This window comes from Triticum urartu, chromosome 5 (genome assembly GCF_003073215.2).
Source record: "Triticum urartu cultivar G1812 chromosome 5, Tu2.1, whole genome shotgun sequence".
NCBI classification, from domain to species: domain Eukaryota; kingdom Viridiplantae; phylum Streptophyta; class Magnoliopsida; order Poales; family Poaceae; genus Triticum; species Triticum urartu.
Genome location: NC_053026.1, coordinates 366,414,625 through 366,433,676, shown reverse-complemented (window position 1 = coordinate 366,433,676; position 19,052 = coordinate 366,414,625). Strand labels below are relative to the sequence as shown.

Sequence of the window (19,052 nt, the reverse complement as noted above, 5' to 3'; positions counted from 1 at the left end):
CGTTGTCTGGCGCTGTGGTGGCGTCGACTGCAAGCCTAGCAAGGTCAGTGCGTCAGTACCTGCTCTAGAGATGGATCGGTGCAAAGTGGCGGGGCGGCCTCTGAGAGTGCGTCGGGCCGGTGTGTGACTCAAACCCGACAATGCGGTTTGGGTGGGGCATCTGGCTTTAGACGTTAGGCTTCGTTGCGATGTCTGCTTGGCATTCGGCTCGGACAATCGACACCCCTTCATCAAATGGATAAGAGTAGTGATAGATGTTATCAAAATGGCGGCTTCAGACTTACTGATGTATTACTTTGTAAGGTCTCTGTGAATATTTAATAAAACGGCAGCATGCATCGCCAAGATGCAGAGGCAGGGTCATCCTCCTTTTAAAAAAAACATATGAATTCAGGAGGAGGTGCTTTGCCTGCCGAAGCAGTTTGAAAGAACAAATAGATTCTGCAGCTTTAAGCCTTCAGATTCCTTACCACTGCAAATGAGCAACAGAAAAGCATTTAGTTCTCATGTATTACAAAAACGGAAACAAAGGAATGCCAGAATTAGCCTGGGATTGTTCTTATATAGTTGGCCATATCATTTGAAGTCGTGTTATGCATATACTGTATGTTCCAAGAAATACCGACAAAAACTGTGGTTGAAGGTGTCTCTAGTTCTCAGAGATGCAGATAAACATTCCAACAACAGTTTCGGACTAACAGAACCGCTGCTTTCTGAAGAAAAGAAGAAAAAAACTGTCGCTCACAAAATTTCAGGAATATAGGCTGCTGCTATGACTCGGCCCAAAACGATCACTTTTTTGCCTGGTAAATGAGAACAGTCTCATGTTCTCCAAAACAATCTTCAGAGGCAACAGAGCCCGTTAGACAAAAATTTAGGAATATATGTTTGTGCTATGACTCAGGCCAAGTAACTGTCACTTTTTGCCCGATAAATCAGTCTCATGTCCTGCAAAAATATGCCCCTGCAGAGGATTCAAAGCTTGTTTCAATCACTGCAAAAATTCTGCAACTCAGGTCAACAGGTCAAGTGCCAACTGGTCACAGCGCAAGCATGATCAACCTATAAATCACTCCAACAGATCGGCCTCGCAAACCGTAACCATGTCACAGCGCCCTCCTAACCCCTACTGAACATGCCCCGGATCAGCGCCACGTAGCTACTTAAGCGCCCCTGAAATGCCACCCAGATCATCATCCGCTCCAAAGCCAACACAGCAGCAGCAGTCAGTAACCAAGGGGCAGCCAGCCCGGGAAGCAGACAGAGCGGCAGCAATGGAGAGCAAGAGATCGGCGTGCGCGCCGGCCGTGGCGGTGCTCCTCCTCCTGCTGCTGCTCGTCCTCATGCCGGACGAGGTGGCGGCCCAGGTGTTCTGCCGGTCCCAGTTCAACCTGGCCAACGAGGCCTGCAGCCTGCGGACCTACCCCGGCGCCAACCCGGCGGTGCCGCCGCGGCGGCCACTGCTGCTCAACGCGTCGTCCTCCGCCAGCGGCTACGAGCTGCAGGCGGCCGGCGACGAGCACAGCGCCAGCGGCGGCCATGGCGGCGACCACGGTGGCAGCAGCCACGGTGGCGGCGACCACGGAGCCGGCCACGGCAGCCAGCACGGGGGCAGACATGTCGGCCGCCGCCACGGGCACCAGCACCGCGTAGGGGGCGCGGACCCGTACGACACGGCGTGCTGCCGGCGACTCATGGGCATCGACAACGCCTGCATCTGCCAGGCCATGTCCTTCCTCCCGCAGTTCATGAGCAGGGTCAAGCACTCCATCAAGCTCACCCCGGTCCCAGGCTGCGACATCTCCTTCGAGTGCGCCGGCGTCTACTGACCACGCCCCACAATTTCATTTTACTCAAAACGTAGCAGCCTCTGCAGCAGCAATTTTCCATTTTCCTGGTCTAGCCTAACAATTCTGGGATTTATTTACATTATACACTTCTGTTCTGAATGTTTTTCTCTCCCTCTCATGATTAGTAGGGAACTCTTTTTTCCACTATATATATGATTAATAGTTAACTTGGCATTCTCCACACACTGGTGTAATTTCTTAGTAGAAACTTATCTTTCAGTCTGTTTGGTTTGGCAGTACAATTTTTAAAAAACCGTAGTAATCTTAAACCTCAGTATTCCAGTGCCTGGGCAATGACCCCTTTTTATAGAAATAGTTCTCTTTGTTGATGCTAAACACATCAAAGTTTATAAAACCGTGGTTTCTGAAAAACTCCAAAAATACTTGGATGCAAACGCAGCCTTAACTTGGAACCCTTAGTATAGAAAAATTATGGCAATCTCTGAACTTATTAGAAACAAGAAAAGTACAGTAATACTCTGGACTCCAGAGCACAGGTCACTGAAATATGACAGGAACACATTATATTCGCACAAACCAAACACAAAAAATTCTGAAACACAAATAACGAAAAATAGAAGATGGACATTATGAACTTCATAGCAGATTCAAATTAGATGATCATGTACATATTACACGGTGCATATAAGGCTCAACCAGATTAATCTAAGGGGGGGGTGGACTGTACAATTTCCGACAAAATTGGAGATGAACACATCTCCTGATCACAAACTCACCCTGACATCTGTCCGAAAGATGAAAACCTCAATGTTGTCGAGGCCTAAAGTCTCTCTAGTTCACGTTCCATCGAAGCAAAGTCGAAACCTTCCCAATTAAGTTCTGCATCCAACTCGAACATTGGCATCGGTAGATGACTGATGTCTGCCAGCCCGATGTAGTCGTCACCAGGCGGCTCACCTGTTGTGTCGACAAAGTCATTGACAGGAAACATATCTGCCAGCCTTGAGATATCATCCAGTGAGAGTTTGTCAGTTGTGCAAACATAGTCACTGATAGGAGGAAGCTCATTCATCTGGCTGCAGAATGCATCCACTGGAATTTCTTCATCGCTAGGTGTCGATGAGCAGTGCACCAAGCTTTCATCAACATTCATCCGGCCAACGAATGCATCTACCTGGATTTCTTTACCTGGCGGTTCCGGTGAGCAGTGCAGTAAGCTCTCATCAGCAGTGTCAGGGTCTATCTCCATTGACGCTAACTTGTGTACCTCTTGTGCTTTCTGGTCGCCGAACGACACAGATGAAGACACACAGGATACAGTAGCTTCGCTGGACACAGCTTCATGTTCTGATGGAGGTGACCGAGATTTGATGGCCAACATCTCAGTGCGTACCCGGTTCCGTTCTGCCTCATATGCTGCAGCAGCGGCCTCCTCAGAGGTAAATGTGCCAATCCATTTCCGGGTCTTGCTCACAGGATCACGTATCTCCGCAGCCCACTTACCCCATGACCGCAGGCGCACACCAGGGTACTTGCTGGTTGGTTGCTTCTTCTCTGTACCAATTGATTTCTTGCTGCCACATGGCACAAGGGTCTTTCGAGACTTGAGAGGTCCAGAGGTTTTCATTGGAACTAGTACCTCCATTGTCATTCTCTTTTCCTTCTTCGCATGCCGATCATCTTCATCAGAGGAATCGGTGGCATCAGGATCACAGCAGGAAATGCGGACCTTCCGCGAACAAGGTACCATCATCTCTTTGTGCAACGAGCCCCTTAATCTTAAGATCCAAAGATTATTGAATTATTAACCTTGACTACAATCTGCAGAGAAGGCCAGTGAGTGTGTCAGATAGACTGATATGAACATTCACAAAAAAAAAACACTCACAGGGGGTAGACACTTAAAAAATTTCAAAGACGAAGAACATAAGATGTGCCCATACCGACTGAAATGTTAAATCCCAGGACAGAAATTCCTGGTTGAGAGGCTGAGTGCACAATCTCCAAAATCAGAAACTGAGTTGTCTCAAACTTCTGATTAAAACTGGAGAAAAGACGGAGTTATTCTTTTTCTGTGAAGACTCACAAAAGAAATCTGCTTTCTGGCTGATTGTTTATGAACTTGAGGAATGTCAATGAAAATGAAGGAGGAGTGCTGAACTTAATCCACCCAAACCAAACCTGCAAGCATCCAAAAACTGTCAGATGAGGCCCAATCTTTCTTAGTAAAGTGGTAAAAAAGAGATATCAGACATATTTACTGTTTTCTCCTGTCTGAAATACATTTCCTCACGGAGAGTAAATACTTACCAAGCTTATCTTGATTTGGGGGATTCTTGTATAGTTGTTACTTCGCGTGCACGGGGCACTGGTCTAAATGCAGAAATCCAGAGTACTTCACCCCAAATCCAAATCTGGAAGCACAAGAAGGAAAGCACAGCTCATCACTACAGTACAAATTATATGGCTGTAACTGACACGACTGTGAGAAACGTATGTTTGAATGCATGTACGTATCTTATGACTAAATAAAGCAATGCCACCATTTATTGTGCAGGTCAGCTTTGAAATCAGTCCAAGATTGTAGCACACGTACGAACAAATTTAGTAGAGGAGCAATAATTAAGATGACCGGATGAAAATGAGAGCAAGACTACTGTTTTGTTTATATAAATTGAAATTGAAAAAAAAACTATAGATTTTGTTATGCGCTGTGGCCACCTCCATCATTTGAAGGCACACCCATCATAGCTAATCCAGAGCAAACTAAGAACAGGACGGGCACATGTTAGATGAACAAGCTATTGCAGTTTATTCTTGTGGGAATAAAGTATTGATATTAAGGGGAGATTAAAAAAAGACTATCTCTGAACTTTCTGCTGTAATAAATTCATCTTCTGAAAATTAGGAACATGTGGTAACTCTGAAGAATTGGTTCCAACCGGAACTAGAACAGGGGAAACAGGTAGTAATTCGACATTGTTGCCGTCAGTCGTTGCAACCAGAAACAATTGCTGCAGGGATTGAGCGTACGTACTTACCGGGAGATCTTGAAGCGATAATCTTGAGTTCTGGCGCCCCTCTGCCGAGCTTGGGGGAGAAGGCAACAAAAAGCGGAAGGAGGTGATGGTGATGGGAGCTCAGAACCATGGAGCAGTAGAGCAGGCGACATAAATCAAAGAGCGATCGCTCGTGCTGGCGGTCTCTACTCCAACTCTGCGATCATCGCACCAACACCACGAAGGGAAAGTATTAACACAAGGAAAAAAATTAGAAGGAACACGAGAGATTATATGACAGGCAAATCAATCGGCAAGAGAAGGGGGACTGCAGCAGCAAGGACCAAACACCTAGGATTTTTTTTTCCATCTTTCAATCACCGGATAAAAAACTTGCCATGTTTTCAGTTTAGAAATTTACGGAAAGAACATGACCGGATCGGCAGAAATCCTCGAACAGAGGAAATTGAAAGGAAAAAAAAAACTCGGCAACAACCCGGACCGAAATCCCCGGTATTTCCCCCGCGATTACCAAAACAGGAACGATTCACCGCAAAAAGGCCAGGCTTTCGGCAAGAAATCAGGGGAGACGGGAGACCGATCCATGCACTCGACGGGGACGAACGGCCGGACCGATCTTGCGAGGGAGAACATCGGATTGGGCGGCCGCTTACTTGCTTGCTGGAGCCGCGGGTGCCACTGCGATCCCCGGGGGGCAGCGGAGGGGGAATGAGACGGCGGATCGGGCGGGGGCTTGGTGGCAGCTCGTGGCGGAGGCGGATCGGAGTGGCGCGGGGGAGTGGAGGTCGCTCTGGTTTCTTGATTTCGGGGGGGGGGAGGGGAGGGGAGGGGGTTTAGCGAGGAGAGGAGACGAGCGGAGCGGAGGGGCGAAACGTGTGACGAGGTACTGCGGGGGGTCAGTAATTATAGGTGGGGTCCCCCCGCGGATGGTCAAATTGGCTCGGCTACACCGCTCTTGCACACGGGCTAGAGCTTTTTTTTATCAAGTTTTTTGTTGTTGTTATTTGTCATGTTTTGATTTGAAAATCTTGATTCAGTTAAAGGACTCTGATTGCCAGCTGGGTTGAGTGGGAGTTGAGGAGTTTTGCCACAACAAATTAAACGGTTGGGGTTAAAGATGACAATTTTTTTGCATGGTGATTTTGTGTATATGGATCGCTCTGTGTAAGACACTTGTTGTGTAGTAGTGTGCATACAAACACTCGGATCCAGCGGCCAATGCAGGTATTATTCTTCATCTTCCTGGTTATTATTACAACAGGTATTGCCTGGCTCCGATGAAGGAGGGGCAATAATGACGACGCGCCTTCGGCTCGCTTCAGTGCTTGTAATGGTTGCTGGGTGGTCTATGGATTTGGGTACAATTTTTATTGTTTCTGATGTTCGTTGTGCTGCCAATGATTCAAAATGAATAGGTTGAAAGTTTTTCGAAAAAAAGAACTCACAGTGATATCCCTGTAATTGCAATATGTTGCATGCAAATGACTTATTAAGCACTTTTGCTATTTTTATGGGTGGTATCACTGGATTTAGCAGCTCGTCTTTTTGTTTTGCCCATTACTAATTGTCACAAATTACCTCTTTAGTTGTGTCTGTGCGCATTATCCTCCGTGTGCATTGAACCATCTTTATCCCCACATTGTAACACCCTCGATGCGACTATAGCTCCCACGTGTCGAGGCACGACTTAGAGACATAATCGCATTGAAGGCATATGTCGCAAGTTAGGCAATCTTCACAACATCCCATGTAATATGATTATGAAAGGGGAGATAACATAGTTGGCTTACACTCGCCACGTCAATCAAGTACATAAATAACATTACATCATCCAAACACTCATGGCCTGACTACGGCGCCAAAATAAAAGAGAATCCAATATGCGACACGGTCCCAATCACCCCCAACTGGGCACCACTACTGATCATCGGGAAAGGAAACATAGTAACGTTGAGAGTCTTCGTCGAACTCCCACTTGAGCTCATACGCGTCTCCTGGAGCGGAATCATCAGGCCCTGCATCTGGTGTAATAGTAATCTGTGAGCCACAGGGACTCAGCAATCTCGCACCCTCGCGATCAAGACTATTTAAGCTTATAGGTAGGGCAAGGTAAAATATGAGTGGAGCTGCAGCAAGCGACTAGCAAGTATGGTGGCTAACTTATTCGCAAAGGAGAGCGAGAAGAGGGGGCAAAGCGCGAGCGAGAAACTAGAGAGCAACCTGCGCAAACATTACTCCAACACCGTGTCCACTTCCCGGACTCCGCCGAGAAGAGGCCATCACGGTAACACACTCGGTTGATTCATTTTAATTAAGTTAAGATTCAAGTTATCTACAACCGGACATTAACAAATTCCCATCTGCCCATAACCGCGGGCACGGCTTTCGAAAGATCAATCCCTGCAGGGGAGTCCCAACTTAGCCCATGACAAGCTCTCACGGTCAACGAAGGAATGGACCTCCGCCCAAGACGTTCCGATCAGACTCGGTATCTCGGTAATTCAAGACACTTCGACAGGTTAAAACAAATCTAGCAACACCGCCCGAATGTGCCGACAAATCCCGATAGGAGCTGCACATATCTCTTTCTCAGGGCACACTCAGATGAACACTACGTACAACTAAAACCAACCCTCAAGTTGCCCCGAGGTGGCGCTGCAAGTGGCTCTATTTGGACCAACACTCAGAGGAGCACTGGCCCGGGGGGGTTTAAAAATAAGATGACCCTCGGGCTCCGGTAACCCAAGGGAAAAAGAGGCTAGGTGGCGAATGGTAAAACCAAGGTTGGGCATTGCTGGAAAAGCTTTAATCAAGGCGAACTATCAAGGGGTTCCCATTATAACCCAACCGCGTAAGGAACGCAAAAATCCGGGAACATAACACCGATATGACGGAAACTAGGGCGGCAAGAGTGGAACAAAACACTAGGCGAGAGGCCGAGCCTTCCATCCTTTACCAAGTATATAGATGCATTAAGATAACAAGGCAATATAATGATATCCCAACAAGTAAATAAAAGATGTTCCAACAAGGAACGACCTCCAATCTTCACCAGCAACTAGCAACGCTATAAGAGGGGCTGAGCAAAGCGGTAACATGGCCAATCAACGGTTTGCTAGGACAATGGTGGGTTAGAGGTTTGACATGGCAATTTGGGAGGCTTGCAAGCAAGTGGTAGGCATCGTAGCAATGGCATAGCAAAAGAGCGAGCAAACTAGCATAGCAAAGATAGTAGTGATTTCGAGGGTATGATCATCTTGCCTGCACAGTTGTCAGAGTTGACTGGATCCTCAAAAGCAAACTCAACGGGCTCCTCGTTAGCGAACTCGTCTCCCGGCTCTACCCAAACAAGACAAACAAGCAACAAGGATACAATCAACCACGTGCAAGAACAAGCAATAAGATGAAATGATGGCATGCTATGCGGGATGCGATGCGGGATGCAAAATGCAAGATATGACAGGAAATGCATGAACCTGGCCTCAACTTGGAAATCCAAGTGTGCCACTGGAAAGATGAGATGAAATCGCTTGAAAACGATATAAAGAACGCCGGAATCGGAGTTACGGTTTGAAAATGGCAAGCGATTCAAAAATGACACCGGTCTGCGATTCACAACAAGTAGGCATCTAAATGCAATGAGATGAACATGCTACAGCACCCAAACATGACAACAAAATACATGGCAGGGATGCACACAAGATGCTTAACAAAAATCTAGCACTGAGCTACGGCCAATTCATCCATTAGGAGGTCCAAACAAGCATGGCAAAAACGCAAATGATAAAACAGATCTCAGACTTAGTGAAATTAACACTTGTCTGGAATTTCAGATCATATAGCCTTCTTTGGAGCAACAAAACAACATGCTACAGGACCTGAACATGACAAAGAAAGACATGGCATGGAGCTACTCAACAAGCTTAACAAAAGTCCCTTAGTGACCTTGAGCCAAAAGGGCTCACAAAATATACTAACAAGCACACGAACATAGCAAAAACATAATCAGTTTTCAGACTGAAAACTGGGACATGCTGAAACATATCTCACGAAGGCATGTTTACGAGCTCGATGCACTCACTACGGTGCTAGTCACGGCAAGACAAGCATATATCCTTTAAGAAGGCACAAAATGCAAGCTAGACATGGCAAGAACAATGGCATAGCATGCACGGATCAACTACAATGACATCGGCAAAATCGCAAACAAGTTGACGATCTGCCCAGATTCGCAACGAAGCAAAAGTAGAGCTCGATTGACTCAAGTTAGGGTGCTCCATAATTGCAAACAAAGACATGGATAGATAGAGAACTACAAGATTAACAAAACTCCCTTACTGATCATCCTCAAAAGAGGCACGGATCACTAGGAAACAACATGAACATATGGCATCATGAGATAAACAGCTCCAGGACTTAGTGAAATCACTAAGTCCCTCAAAACAGAATTAGCAAGTGCACCACTTTGCAAGCTTGCACAAGTCACCACACACATCCTAAAAATATATGGGTTGCACCTCTGGAAATATGAAAAAACTCCTAACAAAACACATGTAGAACTCACGGGCATAGCATGCACACAATAATCATGGCAAAAACGACAAAAGTGCTAAACGGAGTAACGGATCTGACAATTAACTCAAGTAGCCCTCTTCTAACAGCATTTCGGGCATCAAGATGAGCTCAATTGAAAATGATGCAATGTAATGAAATGATGTACTCTCTGATATGAACATTTTGATATGATATATGCCCACATCGGAGCTACGGATGCAAAGTTACGGGGCCGCGAACAGGGGCATATGAACTAAAATATCCGGGACTTAGTGAAAAAAAACTACCCCTAGGGTTTACTGTAGCAACCCCGATCCAGATCGGATCTCGTGGCACTGTAGCTGGCCGGACCCGAGTTCGCCGGAGCCGGCGTGGAGGAGGGAGGAGGCGGCCGGCGAGGGCGCGGTCGCCGGTGGCTGAGGCGGCGGCGGCGGCCGGAGCTGGGGCGACGCCGGCGAGCTCCTGCGGTGGCTCGGGGCGGCGACCCCAACGACGAGGCGGCGGCGGACCAGGACAGCGGTGGCGGACGGCGACGGCCGGGCGGGGCGGCGGCGGCGGCGGAGGCGGCGGCTAGGCCAAGGAGGGAGGCGGCGCGGGGCGGCCGGCTCGCGGGCTCGCGGGGGCCTCGCCTGGGCCGGGCGGACCGGCGGCGGTGGGAGGTGGCGGCCGCCACGTGTCGACGCGCGGGTGGCTGGAGGCGGCGGGCGGACGCTGTCCGGCCCCGTCCGGACACGTCCGACGGTGGCGGCGGATGGACCTAGGGTTTAGGGGGGAGGGGAGACCCGTGAATTTCGGAGGGGGGTGTATATATAGGCATAGAGGGAGCTAGGAGAGTCAAAATGAGGTGCGGTTTTCGGCCACGCGATCGTGATCGAACGCTCTAGGACATGGAGCAGAGTTTGGTGGGTTTTGGGCCAAATTGGAGGGGTGTTGGGCTGCAACACACACGAGGCCTTTTCGGTCCCTCGGTTAACCGTTGGAGTATCAAACGACATCCAAATGGTACGAAACTTGACAGGCGGTCTACCGGTAGTAAACCAAGGCCGCTTGGCAAATCTCGGTCTAATCCGAAAATGTTTAATCCTCACACACGAAAGAAAGCTAGAAATGACCACCGGGGGAGAACGAAGCGCCGGAATGCAAAACGGACAACGGGGAAAAAGCTCGAATGCATGAGACGAACATGTATGCAAATGCAATGCACATGATGACATGATATAAGATGCATGACAATGACAACAACACACGGAGACAAAAACCCGAACCCGAGAAAATAAATATAACTTAACGCCGGAAACAGCAAGAGTTGGAGTACAAATAGGGAAAGTTACATCCGGGGTGTTACACACATACTCTGAGCCATTTTTTGTCTAAATGTCGTATGACATATAAGTTCATATCGATGAACTAAACATGTCGAACAGATCGAGGAACAAGCAAACAGTCACCTACGTCTAGCAGCTTTGTAAAAAGTAATACGCTTCCATTCCCCTCCGACACTGAAAAAACGGATGGAATTCCATTGCTTTTGGCCTCTTATTCATATTTCTTTTGAACATGGGCCATTAATATGTTTAAGACACATCACCTATAGTGTGCATACACATACTCGGGTCCAGCTGCCAATGTGGGTATTATATTTCATCTATGAATGTAATACGCAAGAAATATCCATCTAATTACAATATGTTGTGATTGGGGTGTAAATAACTTATCAAGCTCATTTACTATTTAAATATGCAATATTACTTGATTTATTGGTTTTTCTTGTTTCAGCCACTATTAGTTGTCGCAGATTGATCTCTCCAGTTGTGCACGTGCGTTTTATCCTCCATGTACACCGAACCACTCTCATCCCTTCATACGCTGACCAGTTTCTTGGTCCTCGTGCGTGCTGGTCGTATGACTACTAATTTGATATCCACAAAATGAAAATGGCCATAAGATCACGGACAGAGTGAACAATCACCTAAGTCCGGCAGCCTTAGGAAAAGGGACGGGCTTCCATTCCACCCCACCCCCCCCCACACACACACACACACTCAAAAACTGACGGACTTGTCTAATTTTTTTGAACATGGGCTATTGTAAGACACTTTTTGTATAGAGTGTATACATATACTTGCATCGTGCGGCCAATGCAGGTGTTGTTTTTCATATATCAATAGAAATTGCAGGAATATCCAAATAATTGCAATATGTTGTGATTTGCGGTGTATATGTTATATTAATCTCATTTCCTATTCTTCCTGGGCGGTATTACTCAATTTAGCATATTTTTTTGGTTTACGTCATTACTAATTGCCGCAAATTGATCCCTCCAGTTGTGCGCGTGCGCTTTATCCACCATGTATAGCCCATTCTTATCTCCACATACAATAAATAGTTTTTTTGTCCTCGTGCGCACTAATTGTAAGACTACTAATTTGATATCAACATGGATGGACTTTCATTGCCCTCTGGTCTATTTTTTTAAACATGGGCTATGAATATGTGTAAAACACTTTTTGTATAGCATGTATGCAGATAGTTGGATCTAGCGGCCAATGCGGGTATTGTTTTTCATCTATGGATAGAACTCGCAAGAATATCCATCTAATTGCAATTTGTTGGGATTTGCAGCGTAAATGTCTTATTAAGCTCATTTCCTATTTTTATGGGTGTTATTACTCAATTCAGCACCTTTTTTGTTTAGGTCATTACAAATTGCCGCCAATTGATCCCTCAAGTTGTGCGCGTGTGCTTTATCCTTCATGTACGCTGAGCCGTTCTTATCCGCACATTCACTAATAAGTTTTTTTGTCCTCATGCGTGCTGGTCGTAGGACTACAAATTCGATATCAACAAAATAAAAATGGCAGTGAGATCGAGGACAGACCGAACAAACATCTACGTCTAGCAGCCATAGGAAAAGGGAAGGGCTTCAATTCCCCCCGACACTAAAAAAACGGATGGACTTTCATTGCCCTATTATCTATTAATCTTTTTTCTTTTGAACATGGGATATAAATTGGTTATTTAAGGTAAATGGATATTGTGTGTAAGACATTTTTTGTATATTGTGTTTACAGATACTCGGATCCAGCAACCAATGCTGGTATTGTTTTTCATCTATGGATAGACTTCACAAGAATATCATCTAATTGCAATATGTTGCAATTTGTGGTGTAAATGACTTATTAAGCTCGATTTTTATTTTTATGGACAGTATTACCACAAATTGATCCCTCCGGTTGTGCGTGTGCGCTTTATCCTCCATGTACACTAAAATGTTCTTATCCTCACATACATTGAGCAGATTTTTTTTATTCTTATGTGCGCTGGTCGTATGACTACTAAGTTGATATCCTCAAAATGAAAACAACAGGGAGACCGAGGAGACCACAAAGTCACCAACGTCCGGCATCCTTAGGAAAAGGGTCGGGCTTCCATTCCCCTCCGACATTGAGAAAGCGGATAGACTTTCGTTGTCCTCTGGTCTATTAATCTTTTACTTTGAACAATGGCTATTAATATGTGTGGGACAGTTCATGTATAATGTCCATACAATACTCAAGTCCATTAGCCATGCGGGTATTGGTTTTCATCTATGATAGAACTCACAATAATATCCATCTACTCAAATCCATTATCCGGTAATTGTAATATATTGTGATTTGCGGTGTATATGACTTATTAAGCACATTTTCTATTTTCATGGGCGATATTATTCGATTTTAACAATTTTTTTGTTCCGATCATTACTAATTGCCACAAATTGACCCCCTCAGTTGTGTGCATGCGCTTTATTCTCCATGTACATTGAACCATTCTTATCCCCATACACCGAGCCTTTTTTTTGTCCTCGTGTGCGCTGGTTGTTTGATTACTAATTGGATATCGACGAAATGAAAATGACAGGAAGATCAAGGAGAGAGCAAACAATCAACTGCGTCCAACAACCTTTTAAAAAGATGGGCTTCCACCCCCCTCCGACACTGAAAAAGGATGGACTTTCATTTCCTCTGGTCTATTAAACTTTTTTTCCTTTAAACATGGGTTTATAATATGTGTGAAAATAAGTCATTTACACTGCAAATGGCGGTGAGATCGAGGACAAACGGAACAAACACCTACATCTAGCAGCCATAGGAAAAGGGAAGGGCTTCCATTCCCCTCTGACACTCAAAAAATGGATGGACTTCCGTTGCCCTATAAGCATACAAAAATGTCTTTTCTCTTTTGAACATGGGATATTAATAGGTTTTTTTTAAGGTAGATGGATATTGTGTGTAAGACATTTTTTGTATATTGTGTATACAGATACTCAGATCCAGCGACTAATGCTGGCATTGTTTTTCATCTATGGATAGACTTCGCAAGAATATCATCTAATTGCAATATGTTGCAATTTGCAGTGTAAATGACTTATTGCGCTCATTTTCTATTTTTATGGGCAGTATTACCACAAATTGATCCCTCTAGTTGTGCGTGTGCGCTTATCCTCCATGTACACTAAACCATTCTTATCCCCACATATACTCAGCTGATTTTTTTTGTCCTTATGCGCGCTGGTCGTACGGCTACGGATTTGATATCGTCAAAATGAAAATAGTAGGGAGATAGAGGAGACCACAAAGTAACCAACGTCCGACATCCTTAGGAAAAGGGACAAACTTCCATTCCCCTTCGACACTAAGAAAGCTGATAGATTTTCGTTGTCCTCTGGTCTATTAATCTTTTTTTTCGTTTGAAAATTGGCTATTAATATGTGTAAGACAGTTCATGTATAGTGTCCATACAGTACTCAAATCCATTAGCCATGCGGGTATTCTTTTCATCTACGATAGAACTCACAATAATATCCATGTAATTGTAATATGTTGCGATTTGCGGTGTATATGACTTATTAAGCACATTTTCTATTTTCATGGGCGGTCTTATTCAATTTAGCAGTTTTTTTATCATTACTAATTGCTGCAAATTGATCTCTTCAGTTGTGCGCATGCGCTCTATCCTCCATGTACACTGAACCTTTCTTATCCCCCCACACATAGAGCCATTTTTTTGTCGTCGTGTGCGCTGGTTGTTTGATTACTAATTGGATATCAACGAAATGAAAGACGGGCTTCCATCATGGCTCGCCGAGGTTTTAACGGTTTAAAAGATGTCAAAAATACGAAACGAATACCGAAACATCACATCTATAATATAAAATGATCCGACAGAGCGATTGGAAAACTAGGAATGTATGTGTCTTTGACAATCGCTTCATTGGATCATCTTATGTTGTAGATGCGATGTTCTAATATTTTTTACAAATTTTTACACCGTTGAAACCTTAAACGAGTTCTGTGGTAACTATAGATAGAAAAACCTCCTACTATACGGGCCATTTTCAGTTCGTTAGCAACTCATCATAATCATAGAGCACGGCCACGCTTCATCACAGAAATGAGCCAAACGCACGTGGAGCCACGCTTCATCATAATCCTAGCCGAGCCACCCCCTGCCCGTGTGCACACCATCGACCTCGAGTCCTCGACTGGGTGGGAGGCGAGTGTGTGGAGCCTCCGGGGTGCGCGAGGGAATAAGCGATGGCGGGCGATACGTGTGACGCCGCCCGCAGCCTGCGTGACCCAAGGGCGGTTCCCGCACGCGGGGCCCCCCACACCGCCTGGAAGCGCCCGCGGCCCCGAGATTCGTGCGCCATCCAACGGTCCCTCGGAATCTGCGCCGCATTTCGAAGGGGTCGTTCCGCGGCCGCCGCCGCTGCCTCGTGACGGGCGACACACGCCTCTCCCCCTCTCTCTGGCTTTCTTGGACTCCAAGTTCGCGGGGTCGCGTGGTGGGCCCGCCGCCCTCCACTGCCGCTGATGCTGGACGCTGACAGCTCGCACCTGCTTTGCTTTTCGGTGCACGTCGAGTCGTCAGCGACACGAAAGAGGCGTTGCTCGCAAGAAACGAAGATCTTTTCTTTCCCGGGTGAACATTCGAAAACGACGTTTTGCAGGGAAGATCACTTGATGGATTTTGGTTTCACAGACGCTACGGCCTGTTCGTGTGGGTGTAGCCAAAGTGTAGTGTTAGACAAATAAGAACGTGACCACGAGTTAACACTACTTAGGGCAGCTTCAACGCGGCTCCTCAAATCATCACTAAATGTTAGAGCATCTCTAGCCGTGTCCCCAAAAGGGCCTCTTCATGTGTTTTTGCTGTGCCGGCGTCGAAAAAACGGCCTAGTCGTGCCCTCAGAAATCCGTTTTTCGCCGGTTCGGATCGAAACTGGTGCCGGTGGACCCAAGCCGAACCCGGCGCCCTGCGGGACGCCTGGGGCGTCGGCACAAGCGAAAAGGTCGCGTGGGTCCGCCCTGTCGGCGAGTCGAGCGTCTCTTCTCGCCGTTTCATCCCACTTTTCCCCCACTTCCCTCCCATTCTCTCAATTCCTCCCGCCAATCTCCCGTTGGCCTCCGCCGCCATGCCACCGAAGAAGTACGTCGCTCTCCGCGCCGCGGCAACTGCGACCGCCCCCGTCGCCCAGCCGAAGCAGAGGAAGCCGAGGGTGCCGCCGTCCAAGCCACCGGGCATATGACAAACGCCGAGTGGAGGGTGGAAGTTCAGCGACGGGATGCTGTCACCACCGACCGGCGGAACAGGGCGGTCGCCAAGAAGGCCCGTGACAACGCGGCGCGTGCGGCGGCGGCTTCGGCGGACCAAGCCGAGGCCGAGGCGGCTCGCGCGGGGATGATGAATCCACCTGACAGCCACGCCCAGTACGCGCCCTGGGGCCAGCAAGGCGTTGGTTCTCCGTCGCCACAGCCATGGGGATGCACGCCCTCACCGGGCTACGCCGACGGGGACGCGCACGACGGGTTCAACTCCAACGTCACCTTCCCCCATAGACACCCGGCCCAGCGAACGCCCTCGCTCGCCTTCACCGGCGTGCAGTACCCTCCATACAACTACTCGCCGCCCGCCTACGCGTCCTCCCCGACGCCCCCTCTCCGTCGTGGCGCGCTGCCCTTCTCGCACCTCGGCGACACCGATGAGACCGAGGCCGACATGGATGACATCATCGCGACAGGCTCGGCCGCGGCCGCCGCGTCTCCCGAGTTCGCCACCCCGGACGACACCGTGGATCTGAGCGGCGACATGGAAGGCGAGCTCGGCTACGTCTACGGCGAGGAGGAGCAGGAGGAGCAGGAGGAGGAGGACGAAGAGGAGGAGGAGGAGCTGGCGACTGTTCCGGCGAAGAGGAGCAAGAAGAAGAAGCGGGCGGCCAGGTCCGGCGGGCCGCGCATCAAGTGGGCGTCCAAGGAGGAGGAATGCCTCGCCGAAGCATGGAAAGTCGTCTACCTCGACCCGACCACCGGGACGAACTAGAACATCAAGGCCGAGTTCGACGAGCACAAACTCGTCGACCCCTACTTCAAAGGCGTCTACATGCAGCGCGGGGAGAAGGCGATGGCGAACCATTGGGGGCGTATCCAGGGGGCATGCAACAAATGGCATGGGATCGTCGAGGAGGTCGCGGCTCGCCCAGAGAGTGGCGCCAGCGTTGAGGATCAGGTATGGCACGCCGGCCTCCCGCCTCTCTTCCCCGTGTGCGCCCGCCAACAGTTTGTTCCTCCGCGCAGTTGCTGCGCATGTTCGCCATGTATTGGCAGGGCAACGGCGACGCCGAATTCAAGTACCTCCACGTTTACAACCACATTGACAAATGCGAGAAGTGGGCGGAAGTCCGACGCACCCTCGACAAGGCCAAGGAGACCTACAAGCCGGACGTGCCGACTCCGGGCGCGTCAGACGGGCGGTCGGACGACAACAAATGTGCCAAGAAGGGGAAACACGCCGTGTTGGGGAGCGTAGTAATTTCAAAAATTTCCTACGCACACGCAGGATCATGGTGATGCATAGCAACGAGAGGGGAGATTGTTCTCTACGTACCCTCGTAGACCGTTCGCGAAAGCGTTATATCAACGCGGTTGATGTAGTTGTACGTCTTCACGATCCGACCGATCCAAGCACCGAAAGCACGGCACCTCCGAGTTCTGCACACGTTCGGCTCGGTGACATCCTCGCCTTCTCGATCCAGCAAGAGGGGCGAAGTAGTAGATGAGTTCCGGCAGCACGACGGCGTGGTGACGGTGTTGGTGAAGAACAATCTTCGCAGGGCTTCGCCTAAGCACTACGAAAACTATGACGGAGGATAAACTAGAGGAGACGGGGTTGCCGGCACACGGCTTGGTGTTTCTTGATCTCTCTTTGGTGCTAGCCCTACCCCTCTATTTATATGTTGAGCCCTGGGGTCGAAACTTGGAGTAAAAGCCTCCTCAAAGTCGGTTTCACCCGAAAGGCAAGAGTCCTTCTCGGACTCCAGGGCTAGACGCCAGGGTTCCCGGCGTCTACCCCCTAGATGCCAGGGTTCCTGGCGTCTAGCCTCTGGTCTCCGCAAAACTTCCTTTTGCACTTTCCAAAAGCCTTGTGGGCTTTCCCCTTTGGCCCAGATAAAGTGTTCTCGTGCCCAAACATTTCGGGAAACATCCGGAACCCCTTCCGGTGAATTCCGGAACCCTTCCGGAGATCAAACACTACTATCCACATATCAATCTTTACTTCCGGACCATTCCGGAGTTCCTCGTCATATCTGTGATCTCATCTAAAACTCCGAACAACATTCGGTCACCAACATACATAACTCATAGTACTATATCGTCAACGAACGTTAAGCGTGCGGACCCTACGGGTTCGAGAACAATGTAGACATGACCGAGACACGTCTCCGGTCAATAACCAATAGCGGAACCTGGATGCTCATATTGGCTCCTATATATTCTACGAAGATCTTTATCGGTCAGACCGCATAACAACATACGTTGTTCCCTTTGTCATCGGTATGTTACTTGCCCGAGATTCGATCGTTGGTATCTCAATACCTAGTTCAATCTCGTTACCGGCAAGTCTCTTTACTCGTTCTGTAATACATCATCCCGCAACTAACTCATTAGTTGCAATGCTTGCAAGGCTTAAGTGATGTGCATTACCGAGAGGGCCCAGAGATACCTCTTCGACAATCGGAGTGACAAATCCTAATCTCGAAATACGCCAACCCAAGGAGACACCTGTAGAGCACCTTTATAATCACCCAGTTACGTTGTGACGTTTGGTAGCACACAAAGTGTTCCTCCGGTAAACGGGAGTTGCATAATCTCATAGTCATAGGAACATGTATAAGTCATGAAGAAAGCAATAGCAACAAACTAAACGATCAAGTGCTATGCTAACGGAATGGGACAAGTCAATCACATCATTCTCCTAATGATGTGATCCCGTTAATCAAATGACAACTCATGTCTATGGTTAGGAAACATAACCATCTTTGATCAACGAGCTAGTCAAGTAGAGGCATACTAGTGACACTCTGTTTGTCTATGTATTCACACATGTATTATGTTTCCGGTTAATACAATTCTAGCATGAATAATAAACATTTATCATGATATAAGGAAATAAATAATAACTTTATTATTGCCTCTAGGGCATATTTCCTTCAGTCTCCCACTTGCACTAGAGTCAATAATCTAGTTCACATCGCCATGTGATTTAACATCAATAGTTCACATCGTCATATGACCAACACCCGAAGGGTTTACTAGAGTCAATAATCTAGTTCACATCGCTATGTGAT

The 19,052-nt window shown here is 47.7% G+C and overlaps 2 protein-coding genes across 2 annotated transcripts; one reads left to right on the top strand and one right to left on the bottom strand.

Annotated features, from left to right (window-relative positions):
- Positions 1 to 1,024: 1,024 nt before the first annotated feature.
- LOC125509069 lies at positions 1,025 to 2,069 on the top strand. The gene has a single exon (XM_048673946.1). The coding sequence runs from the start codon at positions 1,179 to 1,181 to the stop codon at positions 1,827 to 1,829; it is 651 nt and encodes a 216-aa protein (XP_048529903.1). The 5' UTR covers positions 1,025 to 1,178; the 3' UTR covers positions 1,830 to 2,069.
- Positions 2,070 to 2,420: 351 nt separating this feature from the next.
- Positions 2,421 to 5,672, bottom strand: LOC125509068 (ethylene-responsive transcription factor TINY-like). Its single transcript, XM_048673945.1, has 5 exons — positions 5,485 to 5,672; positions 4,853 to 5,027; positions 4,122 to 4,225; positions 3,755 to 3,992; positions 2,421 to 3,632 (listed from the first exon to the last, which is right to left on the bottom strand). The coding sequence occupies exon 5, from the start codon at positions 3,562 to 3,564 to the stop codon at positions 2,632 to 2,634; it is 933 nt and encodes a 310-aa protein (XP_048529902.1). The 5' UTR covers positions 3,565 to 3,632; positions 3,755 to 3,992; positions 4,122 to 4,225; positions 4,853 to 5,027; positions 5,485 to 5,672; the 3' UTR covers positions 2,421 to 2,631.
- Positions 5,673 to 19,052: the final 13,380 nt, after the last annotated feature.

Excerpts from the sequence above, each read along its gene's own strand:
- LOC125509068 (XM_048673945.1), bottom strand. The coding sequence starts at position 3,564 with ATGATGGTACCTTGTTCGCGGAAGGTCCGCATTTCCTGCTGTGATCCT.
- LOC125509069 (XM_048673946.1), top strand. The coding sequence starts at position 1,179 with ATGCCACCCAGATCATCATCCGCTCCAAAGCCAACACAGCAGCAGCAG.